The 26,199-nt window shown below is 35.4% G+C and overlaps 2 protein-coding genes across 2 annotated transcripts in view; both read left to right on the top strand.

The window, feature by feature from the left end:
• LOC128566496 (phospholipid-transporting ATPase IB-like) overlaps nt 1-26,199 on the top strand; it is a 372,171-nt gene that overhangs the window by 160,438 nt on the left and 185,534 nt on the right. The window contains exons 21-22 of the mRNA XM_053563334.1: nt 13,924-14,062; nt 20,332-20,400. Coding sequence (XP_053419309.1) covers nt 13,924-14,062; nt 20,332-20,400 — 208 coding nt within the window. The remainder of the gene's footprint in view (nt 1-13,923; nt 14,063-20,331; nt 20,401-26,199) is intronic.
• On the top strand, nt 2,683-4,012 carry LOC128566937 (induced myeloid leukemia cell differentiation protein Mcl-1 homolog). Its single transcript, XM_053564062.1, has one exon. It carries the CDS (start codon nt 2,755-2,757, stop codon nt 3,469-3,471), a length of 717 nt encoding a protein of 238 aa, XP_053420037.1. The 5' UTR covers nt 2,683-2,754; the 3' UTR covers nt 3,472-4,012.

Raw genomic sequence — 26,199 nt, 5'->3', positions numbered from 1 at the left:
ACATAGCTCATATGTCCTCTAAATGTCAAGATAAATATGTGAAGGAAATCCACTTATCAGTGTTTTCATATTTGGATGTATTTTTATTTTATTTTATTTTATTTTATTTTATTTTATTTTATTTTATTATTATTTTTTCGATGGATTTGGAGCAATTTCTTGCCCCTGATTTTTCCCACAGCTGTGTGAGCTTTTTGCTTGGTTACATTAATTTTATTGCTTAGTTCAAAAAACTGAATTTAAGGGCAGCGCCTGTGGCTCAGTGAGTAGGGCGCCGTCCCCGTATGCTGAGGGTGGCGGGTTCAGACCCAGCCCCGGCCAAACTGCAACAGAAAAATAGCCGGGCGTTGTGGCGGGCGGCTGTAGTCCCAGCTGCTCGGGAGGCTGAGGCAAGAGAATCGCGTAAACCCAAGAGTTAGAGGTTGCTGTGAGCCGCGTGACGCCACGGCACTCTACCGGAGGGCAGTACAGTGAGACTCTGTCTCTACAAAAAACAAAACAAAACTGAATTTAAGAAGGACTTTTGTGTTTTGTTTTCCACTTCAGATATACTTTAATTCTTTTTATTTGAGCACCGTTATGTGTTTATTTGTACGTTCCTGCCCTTTAAGCCTGGTACCCCTTGGAAGTCAGCTTAATGTGTACATTACAAGTGATAGCATCAGTTAAAGAAGATAATCCCTTACACATTCCCTAAGTGGACATGCAAGTAATGGAAGGGAAAGTACCTTGATTGTTAGAAACAAATGCAGTCCCTTCCCTAATTGCTTCCTGACGGTTAATCTTTTAAAAGGACTGTAAGACTTCACTGATGTGTGTCTATGGAGGTGTCAGTCAATGAATTTAAAAGACAATGATTTCCATGGGTGAATCATGGGGCTCGAATACAGAGAACTGGAAGACCAAGTGCAGGCTTAGTTCATGAGCTCTGCTCACAAGTCTGTCACTTCCCAATGAGCTATTTTTGTCCATGATGACTTACTTAGTTTTTCCTTCTGAAAAAAAGAAAAATAGAATAGCAATATTATTTTCACTGAAGCTTTTAAATGTTTGAATAAGTCCAACCAAATAAAAATTCTAGCCACAACATAATATTAGTAACATCAATTTGATGACTTTTTCTCAGCCAATTTCCTTCCCTATCTGAACTTCTGCACCATGTTGAATAGTAATGGTGACAGAGGACAACCTTGTCTGGTTCCAGTTCTAAGAGGAAAAGCTTTCAGTTTAACACCATTCAGTAAAATATTATCTATGGGTTTGTCATAGGTAGCTTCAATCATTTTATGAAATGTGCCACCTATGCCTATACTCTTCAGTGTTCTAATTAGAAAAGGATGCTGGATTTTATCCCAGGCCTTTTCTGCATCTATTGAGAGGATCATATGGTCTTTGTTTTTGCTTCTGATAATATGGTGAATAGTGTTTATGGACTTGCATATGTTATCTTTTGCATCCCTGGGATGAAACCTACTTGATCATGATGTGTGACTTTTTTGATGATAAACTGTAATCTGTTGGCTAGGATTTTGTTGAGAATTTTTGCATCTATATTCATTAGTGAAATTGGTCTGAAATTCTCCTTTTTAGTTACGTCTTTTCCTGGTTTTGGTATCAGGGTGATGTTTGCTTTGTAGAATGTGTTGGGGAAGATTCCTTCCGCCTCAATTTTTTGGAATAATTTCTACAGTATAGGAATAAGCTTTTCTTTGAAGGTTTGATAAAATTTCTGGTGTGAGGCCATCCAGACCAGGAATTTTTTTTTTGTTGGAAGATTTTTTTATTGTTTCTTTGATCTCAGTGCTTGAAATTGGTCTGTTTAGGAGCTCTTTTTCTTCCTGTTTAAGTCTGAGGGTGTGATTCCAAATATTGATCCATTTCCTTCACATTGTCAAATTTCTGGGCATAGAGTTTCTGGTAGTTTTTAGAGATGATCTCTTGTATCTCTGTGGCATCAGTTGTTATTTCTCCTATATCATTTCTGATTGAGGTTACTAGAGATTTTACTTTCCTATTTCTGGTTAGTCTGGCCAAAAGTTTATCTATTTTATTTATTTTTTAAAAAGCCCAACTTCTTGTTTCATAATTTTCTGAATGACTCTTATGTTTTCAATTTCATTGATCTCTGATTTAATTCTGGATATTTCTTTTCTTCTGCTGGGTTTAGGTGTAGATTGTGTATGTGTGTGTGTGTGTGTGTGTGTGTGCGCGTGTTTTTTTTTTCCAATTCCATAACATAGCTTGTGAGTTTGTTGATGTGCTTTCTTTCTGTTTTTCGAATGTAGGTATCTAAAGCAATAAATTTTCCTCTCAGAACTACTTTTGCAGTATCCCACAGGTTTTTGTAGCTTGTATCGTCATTGTTGTTATGCTCAAGGAAGTTAATGATTTCCTGTTTTATTTCTTCCTGCACCCAACTGTCAATCAATAGAAGGTTGTTTAATTTCCATGCCTTTGTGTGGGGTTTTGGTTGGAGTTGAGTTCCACCTTTAGTGCCTTGTGGTCTGAGAAGATACAAGGTAAAATTTCAATTCTTTTGATTCTGTTGATATTTGTTTTGTGTCCCTGCATATGATCAATTTTGCAGAATGTTCCATGGGGTGATGAGAAGAATGTATATTCTTTATCTTTGGGATGGAGTGTTCTGTATGCGTCTATTAAGCACACTTGCTGAGTGCTCAGGTCTCCGACGTCACTGCCACTTTCACGAGGCTGCTGTTCTTCGCGCCGACCCTCCGCACGTCGCTACCAGAGATGGAAGCCCCTGCTGCCGATGCCATCATGTCGCCCGAAGGTGAGCTGGACGCGTACGAGCCGGAGCCTCTCAGGAAGCAGCCGGAGGTCCTGCCTTTGCTGGAGTTGGCCGGGGAGGCCGGTAACGGCCCCAACACTGACGGGTCACTTCCTTCGACACCTCCCCCAGCAGAACAGGATGAGTTATACCAGCAGTCGCTGGAGATCATCTCTCGGTACCTTCGGGAGCAGGCGACCGGCACCAAGGAGGCGAAGCCAATGGGCAGGGCAGGAGCCGCCAGCAGGAAGGCTCTCGAGACCTTGCGCCGCGTGGGAGACGAAGTGCAGCGCAACCACCAGACGGCCTTCAGAGGGATGCTTCGCAAGCTGGACATCAAAACCGCAAACGACGTCAAATCTTTGTCTGGAGTGATGGTCCATGTTTTCAGTTACGGCGTAACAAACTGGGGCAGGATTGTGACTCTGATTTCTTTCGGTGCCTTTGTGGCCAAACACCTGAAGAGCATAAACCAAGAAAGCTGCATCGAGCCATTAGCAGAAAATATCACAAATGTCCTTATAAGGACAAAACGGGACTGGCTAGTGAAACAAAGAGGCTGGGATGGTTTTGTGGAGTTCTTCCACCTGGAAGACCTGGAAAGCAGCATCAGAAATGTGCTGCTGGCTTTTGCAGGTGTCGCTGGAGTAGGAGCTGGTTTGGCCTATCTAATAAGATAGGCTTGTAAGTGCGATGATTTACTTCTAACCAACAACGGCCACCAGAACCACATTCACCTGTGAAATCAAATGGATTTATGAAGTTGGACTTAAACTACCCTAAGCTGTATGTAATTTGCAAGAGCAGCCTACCCAGAAAAGGAAGTGGCAAGAGGAATGTGACTTTTACAAGAATAAATACATGGGAAAAGTGGTCCCCTTTGATTGAAGAGTCACTTTCTGAAAGAAGCAAAGTTCAGTTCAACAACAAGCAAACGGGCCATGGAGGAGGACTTTTAGATTTCATGAAGACCGTAGGCTGAAAAGACATTTCCTTGTTGAGACCAGGAGTGTGGCCAGTAGTTGGATTAGTCATAGAATTCATTAAATATGCTCACAAATTCTTGTTTTCTTGAGGAATAGAAAGTTCAAGTGTTCAGGACTTTCATACCTGTTGTACCTTAGCTTCATTTGAATGATTCTTAGTTTATTAGCCTAGTAATGACCACGAATACTTGATTTAGCTTCGTTTGAATGATTCTTAGTTTATTAGTCTAGTGTAATGACCATGAATACTTGATTTAAGTCTTAATAATTACTTACAGGTATGGAATATCCTCAGTTTTTAAGACAAAAACAACTTGTATGTCTGTAAAAATTGCATATATTTTTACAGAAAGTATTTCTTTGAACAATAAAGGGGGTTCTCAAATTTAGTTTTTAATGCTCTTTTTGAATTTTGTAATTTCTGTAGTTTAGGAACCTATTTCTTACAACTTTTCTATGCTAAACTTTGTCTTGATTAGTTCTAGAGTGTGTTTTGAAACAATTGAACCAATTGATGTAATTGTATGCAACCTAGTTAAAGTGGAATAAAGCTGATTCATAACGATGCAAAAAAAAAAAAAGCACACTTGCTCTAGGGTCTCATTTAAATCTCTTATATCTTTGTTTAATTTCTGTTTAGAAGATCTGTTCAGCTCTGTAAGAGGAGTGTTAAAGTCCCCTGTTATTATGGTATTATCAGATATCATATTGCTCAGACTGAGTAAGTTCTGTTTCAAGAATCTGGAAGCATCTAAATTGGGTGCATAAATATTTAGAATTGAAATGTCTTCTTGTTGTATTTTTCCCTTGACCAATATAAAGAGACCATCTTTATCTTTTTTGATGTTAGTTGCTTTAAATCCACATGTACCTGAAAATAAGATTGCAACCCCTCTTTCTTCTGAATTCCATGTGCCTGAAAAATTTTTTCCAACCCTTAACTTGGAGTTTTGAGCAACGTGGAAGTTTAAAGGGAGTGGCTCTTAGGCTTATTAGACTTGGAGTCCATTATAAAGTTCAGTTTTGTCTGACTAGTAGGTTGTGGTTATCATCTCAAAGAGAGGGGTCAGTATTATTCTAGTGGGTGTTGTACTTCTGCAAAATTTAGCACATAACAGATATAAAATTTTAAAAGGAAAATGTAAAGTAAAATTAATAGCAATATGATAATTCTAGTTTATATAATAGTTTTGAGCCATGAACCTAGGCTTAAAGGTAACCAGTTAAATAAATCAAATAACCATTATTCTGTCAAGTGAAAAAAAATGCAGCCACTAAGAGAAGTCAGAGGCTCATTTTGATGTGAAGTCTTATTCTGACATCTTGGGAAAATCTGTCTACATAGTGAAAATATCTCCCATTTTGGTTGGCAGTTTGAATGTCTCTGATTATAGCATAAGACTATTTAGTGAATTTTCTGTGTTGCCCATCTATTGGACGGAGTTGTTCCTTGAAAATTGTTTAGTCTTAGCTTATAGGGCTTTAGGAACAGAACATTTTTTTGGCTTTGGCAATTCCATGGAAGGAAGTTAGATTGGAGGAATCTAATAAAATTCAGGATCTAGTCTAGTCTATTAGTAAATAACAAAAACTTGAAAACAATGCACAGAGCTACAATCTAAAAGAGGTGCACTATAGTGTATTTTTACAAACATACTTTTTGCTTTCCATATTGACCATATAGGAATATCAAATTTAAAAACATATTTAGGCTAGGAAGACAAATCAAAGCATATTTTAGATTTTATTTATAATTTCAAAGTTCCTAGGCCTGCCAGAAAATGACCATTTTTACTCACTCACCATAGGCTGAGAACCTTTGAAATGAAGCATTCTATGCACACCCTCAAAAATGACATTTCAGTCAAAGTCTTGGTAATATAATGAACTATTTCAATTGTATTAGGAAGAGGGGCATATTTTTATTAAAATTAAGAAAATAACCATATTGTCATAAAAATAAGAATACTCATGGATAGTTTTTGAATTTTGAAGGGATTAAGTAGGGAGGGAAAAGAAAATGCTTCCATTTTGTTCAAAAAAGCATACTTTATCAATTGCTCTACTGTGTAGATAGTTTAGGAGAAAAAAGTTCCTTAAATTTGGAAAATAAAAGATTTAAGTAAAGAACCAATAATGTTTCACATAAAAGTTATAAAAAGTATTTTCATTTGTTATTTAATCTCACAGAATTACATTTTAATCTGCTTTATTTTGATTAACAGTTTTATGAATTCATCAGTTTCTTCATTAGATTTCTGAAATTTTTTCTATTAATCATCCATTAATATTAAAATTATTAGAAATCTGTACTTAAGAGTAGTTTAATAACTCTTTTCCATGAGTCTGCAGGTGCCTTTACAGAAAAGCAAAACTGTGAATGACAGAGACTTAGAATAGCCAAGGTTAAAAGTCTGGTGGAAATTTATTATAATCAACAATTGATAAGGAAATTGGTTATTTTTGTGGCATACAATATAATAGCCAGAATTATGACTGATGCCATGTTTGATTTCTAAGAGTCTTATACAACTTTTAGGATATTTGTATCAATAACATGTTGATAAATTTAACTGAAAGAAGGTCCAATATCACTTATCATTTAGCAAGATAAGACATTCATTCTTTGAGGCTCTCCAGGGTCATAAATGGAAAAATGCCAAAGTTAATTCTAGGTCAAAATGACTTCATTTAGAATTTTGATCCAGGGGAAAGCCTGCTAAGATATCAAAATGTTTAAATCACCGATTTGAATGGGATCACATGTCACTGTGAAATAATGGATATTTATATTACTAAAACAATAATAACTAAAAAAAGGCTCAAAAGCATATAGGACATGACATAGATTTTGAAAATCTTAACTCTTTCAAGCCTCAGTTTTCCTAAGTGATCAAAAAGAATCAATAAATACAATACAGGAAGTTATCTTCATAAAATAAATTCTTTGGGTTTCTTTTAAGCCAGTTACCAAAAATATAAAGACTCTTTTCATAAATTCATCTTTCACAAACCTTATCATGACTTACCCAGGTCTTTAATGACATGCTTAGACTTTATGCTTTGTCTTATACTTTCTCTTTCTTAAATAACTAGTCATTTTCTTCAGGACAAAAAGTTATCACCCAATATTCTTTCTCATACAAAATTATTCCATTTTCTTTTTAACTTTCCTTACCCCAAATACATCTATATACTCATAATGCTTTACAAATATCTCTGTCTCCTACTTACTGGTTTCTATCTTGTTTCTATTTCCTTCTGAATTCCATATTTTGAAAGAAGACAAAATTTTTCTTTTTCTTAATAGTGCACACCTTTTAATACCATTCTTGTAATTTCTAAAATCAAAACCACATTTTTTGGTATAATTAGTATACAGAATTATATGCATATATTAATTTAAATTTTTAACCTTAATTTTTAGTGAAAACCTAAATAGCAACACATTTTGAACTGTTTGTCATATGTCATTATTTTATAAATAACCATTTTATAATTTTTGAAATGTTTCCCCATAACATAATTTTTATGTGTATTATAGACCTGTTGGGGTACCTTTGTGGACACCACTTATTCAGGCCCAGGACTGGTTGGTCTCCGGCCCGGGCTTATCTAGCTATGTTCTGGATGCAGAACACTAAGCTACCTTGCTCAGGAATGATTGCTCTTAGGTGCCTGAGAGCTGTTTGCTTTAGCAGAAGAGAGATAGAGAGATAGAGAGAGATAGTCTTTGAGAGAGTAAGGCTATACGGGCTGCTACATAGACACAAATGTATTTTATTTAGCCTTTCTATACAATTTGGGAAGTGAAGAACAAACAAATTTATGCACAGCAATTTGTTTCAGTTTTTAATTTTATTTGTAAATGACCATTTAATATGTATCATTTAATTTAACATAACTTTAAGATTTTAAATTGCATGAAAATTTTATTAATAAATGTTTATCACATTAAATTTACTGAATTTATTTTTACCAATTATATCTAGATCAATTATTAAAACAGATATTGCTTGAAGCTAGTCACTTAATCTTGAATTAATTTTTGTGAGTGGTGAGAGAAAGAGGTCATTCTTCTGCATGTGGCTGTGCAATTTTCCCAGCACCATTTATTACAGAGGGCTTCTTTTCCCCAGTATATGTTGTTGTCTGCTTTGTCAAAGATCAGTTGGTGTAGGTAGATGGTTTTATATTTGGTTTCTGTTTTCTTTTCCATTGGTTTATTTCTCTATTTTTGTATTAATGCCATGCAGTTTTGGGTACTATATCCTTGTAGTATAGTTTGAAGTTTGGTAATGTGCTTCTTTTTTCTTAGGATTGCTTTGGCTATTCAAGCTCTTTTCTGACTCCTTATGAAGCATAGAATTATTTTTTCTGGATTTTTGAAGTACACCTGTGGTAATTTGATGAGGATAGCGCTGAATTTGTAAATCACTTTTGGTAGTATGGATATTGTAATAATATCAATTCTGTCTATATGTGAGCATATTTTCCATTTGTCTGTATTGTCTGTGATTTCTTCCCTCAGAATTTCATAGTTCTCTTTGTAGAGATCTTTTACACCCTTGGTTAAGTATATTCCTAGGTATTTAATTTTTTTTATAGCTATTGTGAATGATATTGAGTCTTTGATTTGACTCTTGGTGTGACTATTTTTTATATATAGGATTGCTACTGATTTGTGTACATTGATTTTGTATCCTGAGACTTTGTTGAATTTGTATATCAATTCCTGGAGACTCTTACTAAAATGTTTGGAGTTTTCTAGATACAAGATCATATTGTCAACAAAGAGCAATAGTTTCATCTTGTCTTCCCAATGTGGATACTATTAATATTCTTCTCTTGCCCGATTGCTCTCACTAGGACTTATAACATTACTATAAGTTTAATAGATGTGGTGACAGTGGGCTTTCAGTTCTTCAGGGGAATGCTTCCAACTTCTCCCCCATTCAGAATGATGTTGCCTGTGCCTTTGTCATATATGGTTTTTATAATTCTGAGATATGTTCATTCTATGCTTAGTTTGTTGATGATTTTTATTATGAAAGGTTGCTGAATTTTTACAATGCGTTTGGTGCATTTTTTTTTAGATGATCATGTAATCTTTGTTTCCTCTTTTGTTTAAGTAGTAAATCACATTTATTGATTTATGTATGTTGAATCATCCTTGCATCCCTGGCATGAAGCCCACTTGGTCCTGGCAGATTATTATCATTATCATTATTGTTACTATTGTTTCTTGTTGTTTGATATGCTGTTGAATTCAGTTTGCTAGTACATTGTTGAAGATTTTCCCATCAATATTCATAAGGCATATTGGTTTGTAGTTTTCTTTTTATTGTTGTTGTGTGTCCTTTCCTGGCTTTGGTATTGAGTCAACGCAGGTTTTTTAGAATAAGTTGGGGATGATTCCCTCCTTTTCATTAGTATGGCATAATTTCTGTATTTGGGATACAAGGTCTTCTTTTAGGTCTGATAGAATGTGACCATGAATCCATTTAATCCAGATATTTTTTTGTTCTTGTTGAGAGGTTTTTTTATTACTGTTTCCATCTCACTGTTCATTATTAGTCTGTTTAGGAATTCTATTTCTTCTTGGTTGAGTTTGGGGAGGTTATATGTTCCCAGGAACTTGTCCATTTCCTCTATATTCTCTAGACTATGCACATAGAGATTCATGTAACATTCATGGATGATGTTTTGTGTTCCTGTGGTATGGAGTTGTAATGTCATCCTTTTCATTTGTGATTGAGCTTATTTGGTTCTCAACTCTTCTTGGATAATCAACAAGAAGTCTTTCGATTTTGTTTATCTTTTCAAAAAGCCAACTTTTATTTTCATTAATCCTTAGCATTTTTTTGTTTTCCAATTCCTTTAGAATTTTCCTAATCATCCCAAGTCATCCTATTCCATTGTTCTCCATGTGGCTATCCAATTTTCCCAGCACTATTTATTGAACAGGGCTTTTGTTCCCAAGTGTATAGTGTTTGCTTTGTCAAAGATCAGTTGGCTGTCTGTAAATGGTTTTATGTCTGGGTTTTATGTTCTGTTCCATTGGTCTATTTCTCAATTTTTGTGCCAATACCATGCTGTTTTGCTTATAGTACAGTTTAATATAGTATAGTTTGAAGTCTGATAATTTTATTATACTCTGTTACTATGCAAGGTCCTAATTGATACAGTGGTATGGAAAAAGGGGAAGGGCAAAGGGGAAGTGTTCTATAGTTTCACAGTTAGGCCTTAGTCCTTTAGTATGTCTGAGTTGTACATTCTCTTTCCCCCACAATAAAAGCTAGAGGGGGCTTGAGATGGATATTTTTTTTCTTCCAGATTGGTAAACTCTGTTAAACCCAAATTTGTAAAGCTATGATAAAACAGTTTCTCTTGAACATAGGCCTCTGTGAAGAGAATGTAATAATCTGGATGTATTTCAAATGGTTACTTTTTTGTTCCTTCTATCATAAACTGGAAGGATTTCTTTTTACTCGAATTTTCACAGTGAGAATCTGGTTGGGCTCCTAGAAGTAAAATTCATGAATGTGGGGTAGCCCTTAAAAAACTGAGCACCCCAGAATTTTCAACTCTCAGGCTAGTCCACACTGTGCCTCTAGCAATTGTCAATTACAGTTCAAGCTATCCCCTAAGATCATGCATCTATTCCTGAATGTTGGTTCTAGTAAGTTAAACCTCTCAGCATCTGTCTCTCTGACCAGCTGTAAGACTAGTAGTTTTCCCTATGCCCTCAAATCTCTGTTGGTGCTAAGAAGATTTGTTAATTTTAGCTTATTCAGCTTTTCTTTCTGTTGTGAGTATTGGAGTGACAACTTCTGAGGTATTTTTATGTTGGATCAGGTAACTATAATGACTTTACCAATTTTTTTTTTTTTTTTTTTTTTGCAGTTTTTGGCTGGGGCTGGGTTTGAACCCACCACCTCTGGCATATAGGGCTGTTGCCCTACTCTGTTGAGCCACACGCCTATGACTTTACCAATTTTTAATGGGGTCATTGCTTTATTTTTGAGTTGAAAGAGTTATTTATGTATTCTGGTACAAGTCCCTTGTCATCTGTAAAATGTACACATATTTTGTTCCATTCTGTATGTAATCATTCACTTTTCTGATGAGGTCCTGTGATGCACAGAAGTTTTTACTTTTGATGAAATATGACTTATTTTTTCTTGTGTTGCTTATGTTTTGGTGTCATATATAATATGTCTGTATATAACCCAGTGTCACAAAGATAAATTTCTATTCATTTTCTATAGTTTTAGCTCTTATATTTAGGTGTTTGGTCTATTTTTAGTTATTTTATATGGTGTGAAGTAAGGTTCTGACTTTGTTTTTGTGTGTGTCAATATCCAGTTTTCCCAACATCATTTCTTGAAGGTACTATTCTTTGCACATTGAATTGGTTTGGCATCCTGTTGAAATCAGTTGGCTATAGTAACAGGGGTCTGTTTCTGGGTTCTTACTTCTATTTCCATGTCTGGATTTATACTAGTACCACACTCTCCTGGTTTCTGTTGCTTTGTAGTGCGTTTTGAAATCAATAAATGTGAGACATCCATCTTGCTGTTCTGTATCAAGATTGTTTTGGCTATTCTGTGTTCTTGGAAATTCCATTTGAATTTTAGAGTCAGTTTGTCAATTTCCACATAGTATACAGCTGAAATTCTGATGGGGATTGTGTTGAATCTATAAATTAATTTGGAGACTATTGCCATCTAAACAGTAAGTCTTCCGGACTTTGAATATGAGATATTTGTTACTTATTTAGATCCTGTACAACTTATATCAACAATGTTTTTTAGTTTTCAGAGTATAATTTTCATACCTCCTTTGTTAAATCTATTCCCAAGTATTTTATTTTATTTTGGTGCTGTTATAAATGATTTTACCCCTTACTTTTGAATTGTTCATTGCAAGTGTATAGAAATGTAAGTGATTTTTTTGCACATTGGTCTTGTAGCCTGTAAGATCAACAAACTCATTTATTCTAATACACCCACACCCACACACACACACACACACAATCTATAGATGATAAGATCTTGTCGTCTACAAATACAGATTATTTTCCTTCTTACTTTATTTTTTGGATACCTTTGTTTCTTTTTCTTTTTTAATTGCCCTGGCTAGAACCTCCAGAAAAATTTCAAATAAAAGCAATGAGGGTAGACGACCTTGTCTTTCTCATGATGTTAAAAGGAAAGCATTAGTTCCATTAAGTTTGATGTTAACTGTCGGTTTTTCACAGGTATCATTTATGAGGTTGAGAAAGTTCCTTATTTTTATTAATAGTTTGCAGGCTGTTTTTATCAGGACAAGGCGTAAAGCATTCTTTTTAAAATTTATTTCTTATGCTTGGAAACAAATAATTCCTGAAAATACTTTCTGATAGTTGTGGGGATTTTATATTTAAATGCAAAGTTTTAATATAGAAATATCTTTGAAATATTATAGATATGGGACAAAAATAGTATGGTAATAGGTGTCTAATAGGACCAATTTTTCTTGAATATTTAACATTTATAAAAATTCAGCTTATCAATAAAACTAAAAGTTCTATGGTTATTTAAAAGTTTTAATTTACTAGTTATTTATAATAATAGTTCAATTAGATTATTTTGACTCTAATTATCAGCACAGAATTAGCTTATATCTCAATTTTCTTTAACAATTAGTAAATATAATATAAAACAATCGTGTCCTTAGATTGTTCTCGCTTCTGATAAACATATTTAAGATTATTACAGGTTATCTGGCCCATCTCTTTGTGCTTTACATACCATGAAACATCTGAATCCCTGCAGTGAAAAATAATTCATAGTAGGAACACAGAGTATAAAATAAATGATTTAATGAGTAAGAACTTTATGAAACATTATCAACTTTTACTTAAGGACAAAATGAAAAACTTAAATAAATGGATGGGTATATATAATATATAGAAACACTCAATGAAATTATTAAAGTAATACAATGCACGACAGAGTCAAATTCCCAAGAGGATTTTCACAGAACTTGATAGGTTTGTTCTGGAATTTATATAGAAGTAGAAAACATCCTTGGATTGTCAAGATAATTTTTGAAGAATAGTAATTAAGAGAGGGGACTTGCCTGTTTAAACATCAAGACTTATCAATTATAATGTTTAAAGTGATAGGTAGTATTTATTGACTATTTATTACCTACTAGAAATTATTCCAATCCTTTACAAATATTAACTCATAAAAATTCTATGAGTAGGCTTGGTGTCTGTGGCTCAAGTGGCTAAGGCGCCAGCCACATACACCTGAGCTAGTGGGTTCGAATCCATCCCAGGCCCGCCAAACAATAACGGCTGCATCCAAAAAATAGCCAGGTATTGTGGCGGGCTCCTGTAGTCCCAGCTACTTGGGAGGCGGAGGGAAGAGAATCGCTTGAGCCCAGGAGTTGGAGGTTGCTGTGAGCTGTGATGCCACAGCACTCTACCCAGGGTGACAGCTTGAGGCTCTGTCTCAAAAAAAAAAAAAAATTCTATGAGTAATCTTATTTTCTCAACTTTTCTTTTTTTTTTTTTTTTGTAGAGACAGAGTCTCACTTTATAGCCTTCGGTAGAGTGCCGTGGCATCACACAGCTCACAGCAACCTCCAACTCCTGGGCTTCAGCGATTCTCTTGCCTCAGCCTCCCAAGTAGCTGGGACTACAGGCGCCCGCCACAACGCCCGGCCATTTTTTTTTTTTTTGGTTGCAGTTTGGCCGGGGCTGGGTTTGAACCCGCCACCCTCGGTATATGGGGCCGGTGCCTTTACTGACTGAGCCACAGGCGCCGCCCTCTCAACTTTTCTATTATATAAATGTGGAAACTGAGACATCATAAATTGGTTATGATCCTACATCTAGTAACTTATAGAGTTAAGCCATGAATCTAAGAGCCTAGGTTTTTACCAATTATGCAACACTGCCTCACATTGTGTAAAACAGACCAAAGGAAAGGATAGGAAAGACATTTTTGTGTGTATATATGTGTGAGACTTTGAATAATACATTATTAGATTTAAAAACTGTTGTCAACATTTGCTACATATATTCTGTCTTTAAAATTTTCCTTTGTTTTAAATCTTTAGTAATAAAAAAACTCTTTCAAAAACATCTAGAAATTTTTGCTACTTGGAGCCACAGCTATTGAAGATCGTCTCCAAGCACGTGTTCCAGAAACCATAGCAACTTTGCTGAAAGCAAACATAAGAATATGGATCTTGACAGGAGACAAACCAGAAACTGCAATTAACGTAGGTAATGGACACAAAGAAAGTTTTTGAAAATTTCATTTTACAAGTATTCTAAATACAGTACAATCTTTGTAAGTTGACCACCCAAGGGACTGTAACAAACTGGTCAACATATGAAGGTGGTCAAATAAGGAACTAGGCCTATTGTACTGATACGTACACATGCTGCATGTGTGTTCTGTGAAAATTAGGTCAACTTAAAGAGGTGGTCAATGTACGGAAGCGGTCACATATTGAGTTTCTGCTATACTAATATGTCCCAATATCAAGAATGTATGGCTAAGCTTAAACAGTTACTTCTATTTCATGTCATAGGAAAAATGTAGTGTAACAGAATCTCAATATCACATGGAAGAGGGTTTGAACAAATTGGCAAAGCAAACAGTTCTGTCTCCTTCACATTCTTGAAATACAGAATGTAGAATGCTAACCTGAGTAATATGTTAGTTTCTTTTTCCCTTCCTTCAAACTCAAAATCATCTTTTTGACCTATAATTTATATGTTCATTTTTGTATTGTCTCTATAAAAGTTTGATTATTAGTGAAAATATTCAAGTGGCATTTTTTCCCCTCTAATTTCCAATGTTACTGCGCCCTGCATTTAGAATAGCTTTTTTTTTTTTAACTTCACTATTTGATTGTATCTTAGGGTTAACAGTTGTAGAAATAGAGTTGGAAATTGACTATCAGCAGTGAATATACAAATTTTGATGGCGAGAAGGAGTTGTTACTACTATTTATTCCATGATCATTCTTGTTGCCAGTGTGGCTATCATACATGTTAAAGTGACTCTATGTCTACTGGATACCCTTTGAATGTTGCTTCCATTAGGTTGCACCATTGAAGGTCCATTACTTGACCTTCAATCATTCGATGAATACTGAGAACAGGCTAATATGCCAGGAAATTATAGAAACTGGAAATGAAATGTTGAGTAAGAATGTCTGTCTCTACCATCTTGTTATTTACCTCCTAGCAGAGAAGACAGAAAATTAGTAAGCAGATTGATGTATATTGTGATATTGTGATAAGTGCTAAGAATAAAAACAAAGCAAGGCATAGAGAGAGATAGCAAGGACAATTTTAGATAGAAGACCTGGGGGACAGGCAGGGACATTTGAACCACAGACTTAAAAGAAAAGAGGGAGCAAGAATTGGGAAGATCTCAGGGAACAGCATTCCAGGCAAAGAAAAGAACAACCACAAGGGCCTAGGATGACAGGTACTCGTCATATATTAGGAACCGTAGAAAGGCCAATGTGGCTAGACCCAGGGAGAAAAGCAAAGAAAAGGCATGCGTAAGATTCTGAGGAGAGTGATATGATCTGATTTATACTTTTAAAACATTTGTTACCTACTATGTGGAAACTAGACTAAATGGAAGAAGGGAGAATAGGTAGGGAGCCTTTGAGGAAGTCTAGACAAGAAATGGTGGTGACTTATTCCACAGCGTGATGAAGACTGTGGCAGAGAACTGAGCTCGAGACACAGTTGTTAGGTTGAACTATCGGGCAGCACTCTTGATGTGGGGTGTGTTGAGTGGAGACAAATCTTCCAAAGAATTTTGCTAAGAAGTGGAGCAGAGAAAGAAGATGACAGCTGGAAGGGAACGTAGGGTCATGAAGAGTTGTTTTTTTTTTAAAGTTACTTAACCTCTCTAAATGTCAGTTTTCTCACCAGTAAAATGGGGAAAATGATAGGTTTCATCTTCTAGGGTTGTTGTGAGTATACCCTGAGGTCATCCATGTAAAGAACTTAGCTTGGGGTCTAGTGCTTAGCAAGTCCTCTGTGAACTAGATATTAACATAATTATTAAGGACTCATATCAGGAGTCCAACCATGGTGTAGTCACTCATTTATCCATCTGAGAATAACTGAATTCTTAGATAATTGCTACGTCGAATTGCATCAAGTAAAAAAAAAAAAAAGTTTGGTTATCTGTGGTAGTTTTGGAAAAAGAAAGAAAACAAACTTTCTAATTTCTTAGAGCCAGACTTATAGACTCAAACATCTGAAAGAACCAGGCAGGATGGAAATAAAAGAAAATATACACATTGGGTGGTGGGTTTACGGGGATAATATTGACCCTACTGAAGGGGCAGCCAGCACATCCTTGCCTTACAGAAATGGGCTTCCACTGTTGGCACAGGTTTGTTATTTTTAAAAGATAATCAGGAATTCTGTCTCTTGATATGGAATGCCCTAATTTATTAATTTTGCATTAAACCTATAAAACATTGCAAGGGCAAAGCAAGACATATCTGTTGGCTGAATGTAGCTTGTACTCCCCCGACCCCATTTGAATCTTGGGTTTGGGATTAAATTTTATTGTTTTCTCTCCCATGGAGAGGAGAATAGCTGAAAGCAGAGGACCATGCTGACATAATTGATTCTCTTAGAGGTTTTCTATAACCTTGCTTTTCTCCACAGAAAACCCATAGCTTTTGGTCTCAGAACTCTTGTGTTTCTTTCAAGGGTTCAAATGACTGGAGAATGCATTCTCTCTTTGAGCTAGCTGCGTCTGACACCTTTGCATCTTTTGAGGAGAAACGGGGAGCACAAGCTTTGGGATTATAAGGACCAAAATCAGAGCCTGAATCTTCTGCTTTGGATTTATTAGCTTGTAGCTTTGTAGACTTTTCTAACATTTAGTTTTCTTATTATAAAATAGAGATAATTAGGATACCTTGGATGGTTGCAATGATTGAGATAATGAAAGTAAAGTTCTTCCTAAAGTACTGGGCCTGGTGAAGACTTTGTAAAGTATTGACTGCTGCCTTTATGAATATAATGACAGATTTGATTGTCATTGTCTCTTATAGAGCCCCTTTTCTCTATCACAGTGCAGTTTGAAGCCTAAACATAATATTGATATTGGTTAAAAAACCAAAGGATTTGGCAGGAGGTTTACTTTAAAGAATTAATCTGCAAGGATTATTTTCTGTTAATGGCCACAAGGAAAACAAGGACTATTGTCACACATGTGTTTCATGTTAAAAAAACAAACAAACAAAAACAAGCAAAAAAACCTCAGCACTACTTATTTCCTTCTGCAAGCTTTTTGTCATGATTCCACACTGCTCTGCTGCTTCTTGGCCTTAGTAGTCTTCATACTTCAACACTTAGTTTACCAATGTATGATTTGTTTTCTTTGTTAGTTTTGTTACCTTCTTTTTTGAGAGGCTTATCATGTATCTGCTGGAAATTTTTTCTTTACCCCCAATATAATGCTGGAGATGAGTAAGCACTTGATACATCATACTGATTTGATTTTCATCATCATATGTAATGTTTTATATGAATATTCATTATCATACAGGAAGAGTAGTCTTTGTTTAGGTATAGGCAGCAGTGGCAAGGATGACAGATTGAGGTAGAATGCATAAATAGGCATTTCAAATTTTGTAAAAATAATGAAGTCTTTTTTGGTTTCTTTCAGGATATCCAGAAGTTTTAGGAGATTTTAGAGAAAATGTTAAAACAATATTACATGAATTTATACTTAAAATTGAATTAAAAATTACATGAAAATTATTTGTATGAAGAGTTCAATCATTTTAGAAAAATTGCTCCATAGAAACTACCTACAGATATGCAAAAGTTCATTTTTTAGAATAGTTTATCAGAGATGTATCACAATGTTCACATAGCCTATAAAATACTTTTAATAGTTTTAGAAATAATTGTATCAGCAGAAAGATCCTTTCAAAATTAAAAACAATCACAAATTACCTATAATCTTGCATTTGCTGTGAGTGACTGACATTCCTTTCAATTGTATGGATTGGAAATGAGGCTTTCAAAAGTATATGTTTTGATGATCTAATAAATAACCCTCCAGAAAAGCCAGAAAAATCTTATGCCTGATTAAGATATCAAAATAGTAAAGTATTACATTGTATTGCATTATATAAAATTATGGCACTGAATATATACTATTTTGCAATCTGTAAGTTTGCTATTCGGATATCAATATCGTCCCTGTTATAAGTCAAACATGTTTTTAAAGAAAAACTTTATGTTTTAGTATTTATAATGGTGTTTTTCCTCCCCAACTTCCTCAGCCCTTTGAAAAAGGGGCTCCACATTTTTATTTTGCAGAAAAGAGGCTGGGGAAGATGTTTTGGATGTTTGTGGAGAGAGAAAAAGCATGAAATAGTGGTTCAAAGAGTGGGGAGGGTTAATAGGATAGCGAACAGCTGCAGAATTTAAAGTACTGTAGAGGCCAAAGGGAACCTGGCCCTCTGAAGCTTCCCTGAAAACACAATTTGCAAAAGGCAGATTAATTAAAAAAAAGGCACACAAATTTATTTAACGTGTATACATGAGAGCCTATAGACCTAAAGATACAGGGGAAATTGTCCCTTTTTATGCTTAGATTCAAAAAGGATGGTCATCCATACTTTGTCTATATGATTGGATAAAAAAGGGTATGATCTAAGGCTAGTAGACTGAGTGGGGAAACCTAGCAAAGCCTGTATGTCTAGATTCACTTTGGCCTCTCTGAGCACGCTTGCTTTCCTTATGGCTGTGGGGCAGGACCCTGCCTAGAATTGGAGTTCTATAACCCACAGTTAAATAAGGTGTACAGTTTTTACATGGAAAGGTAGAGGGGAATTTACAGTAATATTTTTAGTTTTTATGTTCTTGTATATAAAACCCCTACATCAAAAGCTGTAATAATATTTTTAAGACTGTTTATGCCTTTCAAAAATGGGAATTTTATTCATTGCATAAAATGAAATTAAAGGTCAAAAATGAATCGAAGAGAGTTTACCCCTTATTGTGGGCTGCCTTTGCTTTGCTTTACTCCCGGTTCCAACCTCCTGGCTTTGGTGGAGATTGGGACTGAGAGGAGGGCAGGAGAAGGCCAGAGAAAAACTTTTAATGCTGAGGCTGCATTTGAGAGCTTCATTTTGGGATATTGTTTTCTGAGTCCCAACAGTGCACACACGGGCATGCCATATCTCCTTAGGACAAGCATTAATTCTCATAGGCAAATATTGAACCAGTAAGAAGGAAGAGAAATACTGTCCTGTCTTGCTCAACATTTGCAAGGCTCTTCTCTTGCCGTCAAATCACTACTTCCAATTATTTTGCACTGCAAGGTTAGTTCTTTTCACTTATCCAGTAGCTTTCATATACTGTCCCTTTGAGCCACTGGGAGGAAAAGAAAGTGACCTATCCTCAGCTTCTGATCTCTACTGAAAATGACTGCTTGTATAAAGACTGGATTGAACTGTTAGCTAAAAATGCATCTATCTCAGAGAATAGTTTTATTCCTCTACTCACAGAAGTAATTTTGCATTTGAGCCTGACAAAGACTATCTCCTGGACTAAGCTCTGTTTTTATGGAGGCCTCCACTGTAGTCCCTGGCCTGTCTTTGGCATATGTAGCCAGCATTAGCAAGGATCTTGCTACATGGGTCCTCCCAACCTTGATATCTGATCACCCTAGGTATCTGAAAGTTCCTCATCCCCCTATTTGATGTAAAGGATCTTTGCCTACCTTTAGCAAGAATTCTGTTATGTTAGGTAAGCAAGAATCCCTCTATCTGTGATGTCTCCTCACAGTAATTTTTCATCCCTCTCCTCTTTGCCTATACATTTCCAATTGCCTTTGCTGTATCTGGAGTTGAGCCTGATATCTTTCCCCTATTGCAATAGTCCAAAATAAAGCCTTCCTTACTGTTTTAACAAGTATCAGGATAATTTTTTCTTTAAACAGGCCCTCTTCATCTAATCCTGTTTGCTTAATTCCCCAGTTTAATTTTTGAAATGAGACTTAAAAACATTCAAGTTGAAAAATTATCTCACTGAATGGTCATATTGAATATTATTATGAGAATAGCATAAGTTTACTTCTTTTAGACATATCTAGAATTATATTAGCATACTAAGTGTAATACTGTTGATATAACAATTTGATACAACAGAATTTGACTTCCTGAAACACTTGGAATTTATAAAGCATTAATCTAAGCTCATGTCATAGAAATTAAATTAAAATTAAAATCCACAGACTTTAAAAGTAAAGATTTATCCATTAGTCATATGCACCTTCCCAATCATTTCTATTTAAGTTGCTTACTAAGATTAAAATTCCTCTTCTCTCTATAACTTCTTTCTTGGTTTTTGTTGATGGGTTACTAGACTTTGAAATAGAATAATGAAGGAAGAACATAAACAGGTCTTTTTTTGTTGTCGTTGTTGTTAATGTTCATAGAAGGCACTAGTTTTCAAATATGACATCTTTATTTTTCTCTTTCTAGCATATTCCTGCAAACTGATATCAGGTAAAATGCCTCGCATTCATTTGAATGCAAATTCACATAAGGTAAGTGATTTAAAAAATTATGTTTAATATGAGTGCCACCCACTTGTTTGTTACTTGGGGGTTATCCAACTTCTTAAAATCTACATAAGATTGCCTTGAACTTCCACCCAAATCTATTGGAATGTCTTTGTTTTCCCCAAGAACTTATAAATTCTTTTGGTCTTGTGGCCCAGGTCACATCTAGTTGCCACTTGTTCCTGCCTCTGCTGAGTTCTTGTGGCCCACTCTGTGAGGCCAGTTCTCTGTCACTACCTTCGTGTCTAACCAAATATGGACTCAGATCTTTGATTTCTTTCTTTCTTTCTTTCTTTCCTTCCTTCCTTCCTTCCTTCCTTCCTTCCTTCCTTCCTTCCTTCCTTCCTTCCTTCCTTCCTTCCTTCCTTCCTTCCTTCCTTCCTTCCTTCCTTCCTTCCTTCCTTCCTTCCTTCCTTCCTTCCTTCCTTCCTTCCTTCCTTCCTTCCTTCCTTCCTTCCTTCCTTCCTTCCTTCCTTCCTTCCTTCCTTCCTTCCTTCCTTCCTTCCTTCCTTCCTTCCTTCCTTCCTTCCTTCCTTTCTCTCTGTCTCTCTCTCTCTCTCTCTTTCTCTCTCTTTCTTTCCTCTCTCTTTTTCTTTCTTTTTCTTTTCTTTTACAGAGTCTTACTCTGTTGCCCAGCCTAGACTGGCATGGCATCAGCCTAACTCACAGCAACCTCAGACTCCTGGGTTCAAGTGATCCTCCGGCCTCAGCCTCTTGAGTAGGTGGGATTATAGGTACCTGCCACGAACCTGGCTAATTTTTCTATTTTTAGTGGAGATGGAATTTTACTATGTTGCTCAGACTGGTCTCGAACTCCTGAACTCAAGTGATTCTCCATGCCCTTGGTCTCCCTGAGTGCTGGGATTAAAGGCATGAGCCACCATGCCTGGCCCAGATCTTTGATTTTAATAAAAATAAAAAATGAAACAAATTTTTGTGTATATAGCAGTTTTTATTAAAAGTTTGAGTAGATAGCATTCATATTATAAGAATGAGAAGAATTGGGATCAAATATTGAACATCCTTTCTCTTACCTAAAAGTTGCAGGGTTACAGTAATTTTCTATTAATTTTTTATAGTGTAATTTTCTTAAATTCGCTTTTAAAGATTTCAGATAGACTTCTCTTATTCCCTTTCTGACACTTTTCCTTATTGAAAAGTTTTAGCTCCCACTTTCTGACATATAATTTTTCTTTAAAAAAACCTTAAAAAATGTTTCTTACAGAATAGCTCTGCTGGCAATGAATTCCTTTAGTTTTTGTTTGTCTGAGAAAGTCTTTATTTCTCTTTCACAATTAAAGAATAATTTCACCAGATATAGAATTTTAGATTTGTGTTTCTTGTTCATTTAACAATCTAAAAATATTATACTCCACTCTCTTCTTTACTGCACAGTTTCTTAGAAGTCTGCTATAATTCTTATCTTTGTTTCTCTATAGATAAGGTAATTTTTCCCCTCTTGCTTCTTTCAGAATTTCCTTTTGTGTTTGGTTCTCTGTAATTTAAATATGATATGTTTATGTGTAAGTTTTTTGGTATTGATCTGAGCATACCGAGTCTGTGTTTTCATGTCTGCCATTAATTTTTGAAAATCTTCAGGCAGTATTGCTGAAATTCCTCCTTCTGTTTTCTCTTTCTTCTCCTTCTAGTATTCCAATTATATACCTCTATATATTATAACTGTTAAAATTTGTCCCACAGTTCTTGGATAGTTTGTTGTAGTTTTCAAAATTCTTTTTTTATTTCACTTTCTATTACATAGCTTTAAGCTCACTAATTCATTCCTCAACTATGTCCAGTCTACTTACTTATCTTCATTTCTGTTACATCATTTATTTATTTCTACCCATTTATTTTTACACTTTCTTTGTGTTTAAATCTCTCTGTTTATATTGCCTACCTGTTCTTTCATGGAGTCTACATTTTTCATTAGAATCCTTTGCATATTAATTATAGTTATGTTATTTATTTATTTTTTGAGACAGTTTCCCTATGTCGCCCTTGGTAGAGTGCTGTAGTGTCACAACTCACAGCCAGCTCAAACTCTTGGGCTTAAGCAATTCTCTTGTCTCAGTCTCTCAAGTAGCAAGGCTATTTTGGTGTTATAGCTGTCATTGTTGTTTGGCAGGCCCAGACCAGTTTCGAACCTGTCACTTCCAGCGTATGTGGCTGGCGCCCTGCCCACTGAGCTATGGGTGCTACCCAATTATACTTATTTTAAATTCATTGTCTAATACTTTCAAAATTTGTGTTGTATTTCCGTTTGGTTTTGATGCTTGCCTTGCTTCTTCAGATGGGGCTTTTTCTTGCCTTTTAGCAAGCGTTGTAATTTTTTTGGTGATAGCTGGATGTGATGTATGAAGCAATGAGAACTAAGGTAAAAGGATTTTAGCTTGAAAATTTTCTGCTAATCTGGCTGGGATCTGGGCTGACTTTAATGTTTAAAGTAGCTGTCAACTCCAGAGAGTCCAAATTCTTAAACTGCCCTTGTTTATTCTCCCCGCTGTCTTTTGAACATCCCTAAAAACTCCTCCTTAAATAGAGTCTATCTCCCAGCTCTTTTGTCTATAATGCACTGTTGTTATCGAAGGAACTTTGTTTGTGTAGTGACAAGCTACGCGAGGGGGAAAGTGTTCTGTAATCTTATGACTTAATCTTGTTCTTTATTGAGCCTGAAACTTCAAAGGCACATGGGTTTCAGCAATGATACACAAGAGTTTGGATCTACCACTCTGATCCTTGTAACAGTCCAGGGCTGTTGTCTTCACACTTGCTTCTTAGTCTTTTTTCCTTCCCTTGGGTGAGATAGAAAGGCCTGAGGGGCTAGAATTAGGCAAATGCTCTTCCATCTAGGTGGCATAAGGCTCTGGTAAGGTAATCTTGGAGAGCAGACATTAGCTATTGGGAATGCATCTTTCAAAATGGTTACTTTTCCCATCATCCCATCTGAGCCTTGAGGGGAATTCTTCCTGCCTTTTCACTGTGAAAACCTGGAGAGGTTCCTCAAGGAAGAACTCATGAAAGTGTGTATGTTGGGGTGGCCTCCTTAGACTTCTCCTCCAAGAAGTCCCAGGAGTTTTTTAATTTTAGTCTAATCCACACTAGGCCTCCAGCAATTCATCAGTTATCATGTAAGTCTTCCCACCAGTTTTTAGGTCCACCAGCTTCTGTTCTAAGTAGGCAGATCTCAGTGATGATTCTCTGTATTTACTTGTCTCTCCAGATTTTTGGATGGCAGTTTTCCCTGCAACCTCTCAGTTCTCCAATGGGTACAGGAAAAATTGATTTTCAGTTTGTGCAGCATTTTTTCTATGAGGATTGGAGTGATAGATCCAAGTACTTTACATATCATTGCTGAAACCCAAGTAAATTGACTTATTTTTGACCTTCAATTTAAGTTTGTGCATTGAATGATATTCAAGTTTCTGAGAGGAAAAACAGTCCTAAAAATATTGTTGTGGTTTTTAGTGAATAGGTATTATATATCATCTGTTAAATTTATTGCTAGATATTTTATATATTTTGTCAACATTGTAAATGGAATTATATCATAATTTAATTTTCTAATTGTTTGCTGCTAATATACAAAAATGAACTTCAATTTTTTACATTAACCTTGTACTCTGTGACTTTGCTAACCTTTAATAGAGTAGCAAACAGAACTCAGGGAAACCCTTCATTTATGTTATTTCTGTTGCTTTATAGATTTTCTATAGATAATAATTATGCAATTTGAAAATGAGATCAGTTTTACTTCTCCCTTACAAATTTTAGTACTCATTTTCTTTTTTTCCCTTTTTGCCTTGGTTATAATCTTGAGTACAGTGTCGAAGATCAGTTATGAAAATGGATATTCCTGTTTCATTTCTAATCTCAAAGGGAAAATGATCAGTATTTCAACATTAAGTATTATCTAGCTGTACATTTTTCATACAGGTTCTTTATTAGAACAAGATAATTTCTTTCTATTCCTAATTTTCCAAGAGTTGTTATTTGAATGAGCATTAATTTTTTAAATGCTTTTTTCTGCATTTGCTGGGAAAATCATGTGTTTTTTCTTTTTTAATCTGTTAATGTGCTAAATACTTTGATTTTCAAATGTTAAAACTAACATAGAATGTTTTTAGGATTAACTCTACTTGATCCTATTATATCATTTAAAAATATATACTAGTGGATCCAATTTGCTCTTACCATGTTGAGGATTTTTTATTATATTCATGAATTATAAGGACTGGAAAAAGGAAACCTTTTTTTCTTATTCTGTACTCTTCACCTAAGACAAAAGTCTGACATCAACGTAGGGGCAAGAGAATTTCCCTCCACACCAAGCTGTTCTCCAGAAGACAGCAACTGGATGCCTTTAATTCAATTCTATCCTGACACTTTCCTGGAGATAGCATTAGATCCCACAGGTTAAGAGTTCAGCCCCAAGGATCTGCCCTTACTTCAGATGCCAGTTGCAATTAGTAGTTTGTTACCTATATTTCTGACTGACCTGCTCTAAATCAGGGCTCCCACGCCCTTAATTAATAAGCTAGAGTGGCTCACAGAACTCAAGGAAATCCCTTGTGCTTACAACTTTATCAGTAAAGGATATAATAAAACATACAGAGGAAGAGCCAGATGAAGAGATGGATGGTACAAAATACAGGAAATAGCATGGAGCTTCTGTGCTCTTTTTGCTCAGTGCATTACCCTCCAGAGCCCTCACATGCTTAGCAATCACCCAACTGCCTAAACCAGGGTATCCAACCCACAGCCCAAAGGGCACATGTGGTTCACAATGACTGTGAATATGGCCCAACACTAAGTCATAAACTAAAACTTAAAACATTATGAGATGTTTCTGTGAGTTTTGGGTGGAATTTGCATGGTTCTCGAGTATGAAGTTTATAAATGACAATGCCACTTCACAATGCCATGTAAAATAAACATTTATTGATCTTTTTGAAGGCACAGCTTTGGATCTTATTTTTTGTTGCTTTCTCTCACTGTGTTACTTTCTGTTTCACTGAATTTTTGCTTTTAATCTAAATCATTAGTTTTTTCTAGTTTCTTAACTTTTATGCATCAAATCATCAATTTTACTATAACAAATCATCAATTTTCTTATGATTTTTAAGCCTTTCTCAGAGTAAATACTTCTGTAACATATCTAACTGTCATAGTCACAGTTTCTATCAGAAATCAACTGAAAAAAATTCTGGCTAATTAGAGGAGAATAATAATTTATTATGAAACATTAGTGAATTCATAGAATTTCTGGAAGACCAAGAGAAACAGGTCTGGAAACTAGGCATCAGACTCAATTAGTAAAAGCATACTGTGGAACTGGTCAAATGAGACAAGATCACTTGGGTGCAGACCTTGCAGTGAGGAACAACAGTACAATGAAGTCTAGGAGCTGACCACTCTCTCTTGAATTATTTTTACCATTGTATCTGGAAACTGGAGGCAATTGCTTCTTTCATCACACCAAAAATAGATTTGCCAAGCCCTTTTTCTTCAAGTCACTAACTTTTGATTTAGAGTTCAGAATGGTTCCCCAACAAAATTGGGCAAATGACTTGAATATGCATATCATAAAAAAAGATATTTGAATGGCCAATAAATAAATAAAAACATGCTCATTAAATATGCATATTATTCATTAGGGAAATGCAAGTGGACATTAAATTGGGATCCCAGAATAGCTCTAATTTAAAAGACCCATATTACCAAGTATTGGCAAAGATGTGGAGTGACTGGAACTATTATGCCTTGCTGGTGTGAATGTAAAATGGTT

This window comes from Nycticebus coucang, chromosome 15 (assembly GCF_027406575.1).
Source record: "Nycticebus coucang isolate mNycCou1 chromosome 15, mNycCou1.pri, whole genome shotgun sequence".
In the NCBI taxonomy this organism is placed as follows: Eukaryota; Metazoa; Chordata; class Mammalia; order Primates; family Lorisidae; genus Nycticebus; species Nycticebus coucang.
This window is presented reverse-complemented; position numbering and strand designations above follow the sequence as displayed.

Excerpts from the sequence above, each read along its gene's own strand:
- LOC128566937 (XM_053564062.1), top strand. The coding sequence starts at position 2,755 with ATGGAAGCCCCTGCTGCCGATGCCATCATGTCGCCCGAAGGTGAGCTG.